This window comes from Limulus polyphemus, unplaced genomic scaffold (genome assembly GCF_000517525.1).
Source record: "Limulus polyphemus unplaced genomic scaffold, Limulus_polyphemus-2.1.2 Scaffold6881, whole genome shotgun sequence".
In the NCBI taxonomy this organism is placed as follows: domain Eukaryota; kingdom Metazoa; phylum Arthropoda; class Merostomata; order Xiphosura; family Limulidae; genus Limulus; species Limulus polyphemus.
This window is the reverse complement of record NW_013672491.1, coordinates 17,703-25,248: the sequence shown is the minus strand read 5'-3', so window position 1 is coordinate 25,248 and position 7,546 is coordinate 17,703. Positions and strand designations below refer to the sequence as shown.

Here is a 7,546-nt window from a genome sequence, read left to right as displayed (position 1 = left end):
TATTTCAGCAGAATGTTGACTGAGGAATTGGAACACTGAAACAGGGCATTTAGTACTAAAATAGAACAGTAAAAAATATTTTCAAGAGTGTTTATTTTTTCAGGCATATGTACCCAAAATGTTATAATCATTTGAAAATTGCAATTTGGCTAATTTTTCCGAAATAGTGCACCCTTCTCCAGGCTATTTTCTCTTTGTTTTCTACTTCTTTCATTCAGGAAAATAAATGAGAATTTTTTGTTTTTTTTGGGATCAATACTTGTGTTGACATTCAAACAAGTACAGAATTCATAATGAAACACCTATTTGGGCTCCTCTTTCAACTGCTTGCCTTTCATCCTCATTTTTCTGTTTCATTTGGCTAATCTTGCTTTTTATTTTTTTCTCATCAGGGAACTCTTCGATGGGGCTTGCATCCTTTATCATCTCATATCTTTCCAGGACCACTGCATAGCATGCTGTTGGTACAATGTTTCATTTGCATCAAGAATATCATTGATGATATTTGAAAGCATATCTGGAAAATGGATTAAGCTCCGTTACGTCATGAGAGAATAAATGCAACAAAGTTTAGCCACTCATCTTTTCTTCCAGCTTAAATAGCCCCGTGGAACTGAGACCAAATTTGTACTCCGGAAGTATGCATTACGTGTTAAAACACAAAATAGTAAATAAAAAAGTACAGAAAATAATTATCTCTTCTAGTTACAAACTTTGTACTCATTTGCTGCTTGCCTTACTAAGTTTTGCACGTGGAAGATGTAAAACAAAAATTTTTTAGGTTTGAAATAACAACAAATCATAAATTACTATATCAATACCACAGAATTCCACTATAATTTATCAATCTCAGTAACTAAACTGTATTTTGGTTTAAAAAATATGATTTTTTGAGCTCACTAATGTCTTATCTTACCACTTGGAATCTAGCACAAAAAGAAATTTTCCAATGCAAATACTTCGCAGAGGTTAAGAAGACCACTAAGGGGCATTCTGAGCTTTCAATTGGTTGTACACATCATTAAGTGAAGTAGGTATAACTATGAAAGTATTTTCAAAAATGAAAGAGGTGGACAGGGCCACCTTGGCTGATTCAATAAGTATATTGATATCTCAGAAAACAGAGAAGATATGAGGTTCTTATTTTATATTCTAGCTTGTAAATATTGGTAAATTGAGCATCTAATTTGTAAGAAACTAAAGACTTTGCAGTTGGACATCACAAACATCTAATCTGAACCAATGCTGTATTCAACATACCACATGAGACACAAAAATTGATATTTAGGTGATTTTTTAAATATTTACTTTTAAATGAAGAAATTAACTAATAGAGAATACTAAAATTTGAATTATAATCTACAATTTCATATTAAACTTATTGACATACATTCATAAAATAGTAGTTCAATAAAATTTTGAATGTGAGTCTACAATTCCAATGACATGGCCTTTGACCCGTAACCATAGGAAGACCCAACTCAGTAGGGTTAAATAGCACGAATTACGCACATGCTGTACACAACAATTCATACACTTAACCCTAATTTTCACTCTAATGTTTATACAACTAAATTGGGGCATATAAATCAAAGATAAAATGTGTAGTAAACTCCCTCTCTCTCCCAATCTAAACATTGATTAATTCTTTCATTTAACAAGGAATGTCAAAAGGGCCATGATGTTTAGTAAGAAACCAGGATCAACACGAGATCTGGAAAAGATGGAATCAAATACAGGGATCTGTATGGATTGATATGGTTGTAGAGGTTCTCTCTCTCTCTAAAGTTAACCACTGTTCTTGTCATGGCTGTCCACTTCTTCCAATGATTCTGTGAATATACCCAGTCTAGGGGTCTAGATTTCATTTAATGCAGTCCTCAACAAGATTTTCAGATCTTTGTACCGGGAAATGGGGGCTATGTATATTTACTTACATTCACAGCAATGAGTGCATCCTAACGATCACACAATATCAACAAACACTCAATAGTATTGCCTGAACTAACTGCCTTTGGTCCTGTCTAAGTCTTAATATGAGCACTGATAGGTTGCAATGAAAGAAAGAAGAAAAAAATGGCAAGAAATTAGTAAAGTGTTGTTCAACCACAGTGCTTCAAAGAAATTAGGAATGTGTTGTTCAACCACAGTGCTTCAAAGAAATTAGTAATGTGTTGTTCAACCACAGTGCTTCAAAGAAATTAGTAAAGTGTTGTTCACCCACAGTGCTTCAAAGAATATAGTAACGTGTTGTTCAACCACAGTGCTTCAAAGAAATTAGTAAAGTGTTGTTCAACCACAGTGCTTCAAAGAAATTAGTAACATGTTGTTCAACCACAGTGCTTCAAAGAAATTAGTAAAGTGTTGTTCAACCACAGTGCTTCAAAGAAATTAGTAACGTGTTGTTCAACCACAGTGCTTCAAAGAAATTAGTAATGTGTTGTTCAACCACAGTGCTTCAAAGAAATTAGTAAAGTGTTGTTCAACCACAGTGCTTCAAAGAAATTAGTAAAGTGTTGTTAAACCACAGTGCTTCATTCCTGAAAAACACGAAGTGCTGAATCCAACATTAAAATCATAGAAACAAAGTTTGATTTTGGAGTCAAAGAACACGAAAACAGTTCCGGATTTCCAAGTCCAGAACTGTTCTAGATTTGAGTTCTACTTAGCACAGCCCTATGCATGAATAAAATGGGGGAAATACCCAGGATTTGTTGAGGCCTGATTTTATGTATATTAAAATTGTAAACAAAAACATTGATAAAGTGCTATTACTTTCTTATACAAACAGCTATATACATATATAGATAAATAAATAATATGTTTTTATAAATAAGTAAAAATAGTGAAGTAACATGAAAAATAATTGCATCTAGCCTGTTTTGATAAGACCTTAATAATATTATTACAGAAATGGTATGATAGTGTTACTATTATACATCTACATAACTGTTTGGGCACCCCTGTCCCCCACACTAGATCCAGCAAGATGCTTCATTTTGATATTATTTAACAACATTGTTTCTGGCCTGACCCTGTAACTAAGCTTTGCAGAGTATAGCCTACATTTTTTGACTTTTTGGTCTTGCTCTATATTAAAATATGTTGAAATAGGACCTTGCTTGTTTCAAGCTATCAAAGACAACATTCCTCTGGCCAGTTTCACCTCAATTTGTTGTATCTCTACACAACAGCAGATTATGCTGGCAAGGTGTCAAAAAAGGAATTTCAAATTAAAGGTGAAGAAGCTATCATTTCTGACATTCCTATATTTGAAAAGTCCAAACACTGTTTTTTTGCCTTTTGTTTTATTTATTTGCTACCAGAGACTCATAAAACATCTGCAATCAAATTTGTATCTTTATTGCAAAATTTTTAGAATAACATAAAAGAATTCTACTAGCAGACACCAAAATTTATAAGTCAACTTGTCTTAGGCCTAACATTAGTTAAACCTTTATTAAGTATGGTTAATATTTGATGGAGATAAATTAACAAAGTAACTTGTGTATATTTTTTGGTTTAGTTTAGTTAGGACTTTCAGCACGGGCTCGATCCCTGGTACCGACCTTGTAACCATTTTGTGCTTGTTATAGTTTTCATGCTATAACTTTTAAATTAGTAAGCAAAGGTTAACAAAATTTGGCAGATTATCGGTAAACATTACAATGCTTTCATACACAAAATACCTAATATTTTTATAAAGTCTTAAGGTTTGTAAAGCAACGTTTTTCTCATTTTTTTTGCATGTTGCCTGTCTATCATGCAAAGTAATATTCATTTTAAGATTAAAAATACTTTTACGCATCCGAAAATTTTTTAATTTCACATGCAAAATCTTTATAATGTCCAGATAGTTATCAAATAATTTTTAAGAAAAAAACTTTATATTTTATCTTTTATTTTCAGTAATTAATCTCTGTACAGGTTTGGTAGATTTGACTGATCTCGCAACCACCATAAAGAATTAGGAAATAAATATAAATTATGCCCTTTTCATACAAAACTATAGGGTTAGTAATTTGATTTCACAAATATCTAATTTGAACCAGTTCTGCATTCAACATACCATGTAACACACAGAAATCGATGTTTATCTGTTTTTTTAACATTTACTTTTAAGTTAAGAAATTGAGTAATATATGTAATACTAAAATTTGAATTATACCCTACAGTTTGATACCAAACTTACTGACATAAATTCATGATATAGTAGTTCAATAAAATTTTGAATGCGAGTCAACAAACCGGATGACATGCCCTTTCACCCATAACCCATCTCAAAAGGTTATATAGTGACCATAAATAGCACTGACTTTTTTTCCAATTTATAATTTGGGCATCATTATGAATATTCCAACCAGTGGTGAGCAACAAACAAAATTATTCAAGAAATAAGAAGCTAGATGTAAGCACAACATTTAAGGGAAAGACACACACAATTGATAAGATTTTTCTGGCAGTTAGTTATGCATTGTTCTCATGCAACTCTTAAATCAGATTCACCAAGTTTAAAATATCAAGTAAAAATTGTGAGTACAAGTGCTTTTTTCATTCCATATTAGGAAATACAATTAATATCATAAATATACTTATAATATTTGATAGTATACTTAAAAATATAAAATTCAAAACAATGCTTCCTGGAAATTATATTAAAGGCACACAACTTATTAATTTTTTCCTTGCTCAAAAACTTGGATTGTATTTTTAAAAAAATATGTACAAGATAACATTTTCCAAATAAAATGTCCTAGTTTATCTTGCTATCCATCAGATTTATTTGCATGCATTATAAAATAAATTTACTACCAAGTTAATGATTGATCTGTCTTTATTGTGACCCTGCTGATAGTTACAATTAATCTGTCCTTCCAGTAACTGCACTGATGGATAAAACTGATGTCTAGTTAAATTAATATGTCCACACAGTACCATGCCAAAAATTACAATTAACCCTTTAAAAACACGGTCAGAGCATTGGACCAAGCTTATGAAACAATATATATATATATATATATACGTACATACCATAACTCAGAATTTACAAATGTATTTTCACAAAATTTAGCAAGGTTTTAGTTTAGTCCGTTGAACACAAAAAATCTAACTTTTAACAATGTATTCCTACTACACGTTTACCTAAGAATTTCTGAAGCCTTTACTGAGCCAGTCTGGGTTAAAGGTAATTTTCATGCTAATAATAAAATTACTTAATCATACAGCTTTCATTTGCATAATCATTAGTTCTCCCATATCATTATTAGTTTTTCTGTAAGATTTCATATTTTCTCTAACCTAACACTAACACAATACTTGATTCTCAAACTGTCAGGAAATTATTAACATACAAGTTACAACTGAAAAATATGAAATAAAATTAGTAAGGCCATTCTTTCTTTTAAATTGATGCGAGTATTGTTCAGAAAGTTTTAAATTACCTGATTTAACAGTTTCAACTCAATGTTAACCTTTTAACAACTACTTTATTTTATGGTTCTATTACAATACTTTTTACCCACTGAAGCAGAACCTTACATCTAAAAAAAGCAATAAACCACAGTGGGAGCCAATGTAAGTACTTATTTCTAGCAAGTATAACAAACACACTGTGTACTGCAACACAAGACATGCACTGCTTGTGAAATTTGGATGTATTAGTTTCCTATAGTTTATTAGACTAAGCTGAAAAGTATATAATGTTCACACGCTAGGTGCTTTTGTTAAAAAATGTGTCACAATTGCACTACGAAAATAGTCTGCACTAGTGTGCAAATCTAATCTGCTCTTCTCTAAGCCTTGAGCCTTACAAGTTTGGTGTCCAAAAAATAATTCATGTAATTTTCAAATATGCATGTTAGAACCAAAAAAAAATATATTACTTGCTGAGACAGAATGTTCCAAAACGAATACACAACAAGTTCCATAACTTATTTTTGTAAGCTATTTTGGCATAATTTTCAAAATTTAAAGCATATCCACTCCACTTTATCACAACCACAGACAAAACAACAAATGGCTAGACATCTAAAATGGTCGATGCCAATGTTGTGCTTCCCTTAAATAAAATGATCTAGAAAAATCCATTACAACAGCTTATTTTTTAATTTAAAAAATTCTGAAATGGAAAAATTGGAGCCAAGATGTGCTGACACAGAAAAATGAAAATTTCTTAATGTTTCTTTTAGAAATTAAGAAGTTAAAAACCTATATAATATTAAAACTGAATTATAAAGTATACTGTAATGCCAAGTTTGTTGTTCTATGTTGATAAGTTATATAATTAAATCTTATGACACTGTAAAATTTCATAACATGCACATTTAACAACCCCACACTTAAAACTAATAATAAAAGGCATAATCTGTTGTGCTGACTAACTATATAATATTCATAGCAGATATTTGATATGTCTTTTAATTACTTAATGACAGTAACATGACAGTACTTACAAGTTAGGCTAATGTCTATAATATCATAACTATATAATGTACATTGTACCTACTTCAACTATTTCAAGTATATGTGGAATCAATCTGTCTGCGTGCTCAATTATTATTAAGGACAATAAGGGGCCATTTCGTCCTTTTATTTACTTCCGCAAGTTCTATTTAAATACAATCATCTAGGCTATAATTTGCATTTCATAAGCCTAGGAATACGACTCTAGGCCTGTTATAAATTATAAATTTACATAATAAACTTTTCTTTGAATGAACTACACTTAGGCCTAACGTTAGGCTTAACTGTATCTCCAAAGAATCAAAGCAGAAATGCGTGAGCTTTTTACTAAAAAATGTTTCACTACCAAATACTCTATAAAAGGATACACTTGAAGCCTTTGACCCATATCTTGAATAAAATTAGCTGCCTGTTGCCTGTAGGAAAATTCTTTGTCCACGTCTATACCACATTTTCGACTTGGAGTGTTCAATAACTGATTTTTCGAAAAAATCCATCTTTCACTCCCCGCCATTGACCTTCGTCGAGAAGGAAAGAGTATTAGACCAGGATACTACTTCCTGTTTCGACAATTTTTTCTGTTTAATAAAATCTTTAAAAAAATAAAAGAAAAATGTACATAAAATATTTAAAATGAGTTACAGTGTTGATAAAAAATTACAAAAACTAATTATAATATATAATTATTTTAAATTTAAAACAAATTATTTTCACCAATCCCTTCAAAGAATATTTTTATAATAGCTTAATAGCGCGTCTGGTGGGACGAGGAATTTTATTTATAGCGTCAGTAAGATGTCTTCATTTACAGTTAGGTATTTGTTTTGTCTTTAGTGCTATTTAATCCGAAATATGCACGCTGCTGGTAACACAATCAATAGAATTTATGTGAAGTTAAATGTAGAAAGCTTAATATACTGAAGTAGATTCGTAAGTATTTCGATTCTTACCGTTAGCAGGTACATATACACTAAAAATAAAACTGTAAAACTAAGAATAGAATATACACCAACATAGCCTAGGTTAATAATGGCTGGAGACGGCTTAAATGGGTAATGAAGAAAAACTTTAATATAAGTTTAAC

At 30.9% G+C, this 7,546-nt stretch overlaps 1 protein-coding gene and 1 long non-coding RNA gene across 6 annotated transcripts in view; one reads left to right on the top strand and one right to left on the bottom strand.

The window, feature by feature from the left end:
* Positions 1-6,980, bottom strand: part of LOC106474154 (cyclin-T2-like) — a 25,442-nt gene extending 18,462 nt beyond the window's left edge. The window contains exon 1 of the mRNA XM_013934844.2: positions 6,831-6,980. Within this exon, the coding sequence (XP_013790298.1) occupies positions 6,831-6,976 (146 nt within the window). The 5' untranslated portion in view covers positions 6,977-6,980. The remainder of the gene's footprint in view (positions 1-6,830) is intronic.
* A 227-nt stretch (positions 6,981-7,207) lies between these two features.
* Positions 7,208-7,546, top strand: part of LOC106474153 — a 15,190-nt gene continuing 14,851 nt past the window's right edge. For 2 of the 5 annotated variants that reach the window (XR_002613864.1, XR_001291728.2), the window contains exon 1: positions 7,265-7,392. This is a non-coding gene — a long non-coding RNA (uncharacterized LOC106474153). Of the gene's footprint in view, positions 7,422-7,546 lie in introns of all 5 variants that reach the window. The other 3 variants (XR_002613861.1, XR_002613863.1, XR_002613862.1) reach the window with 3 other exon arrangements.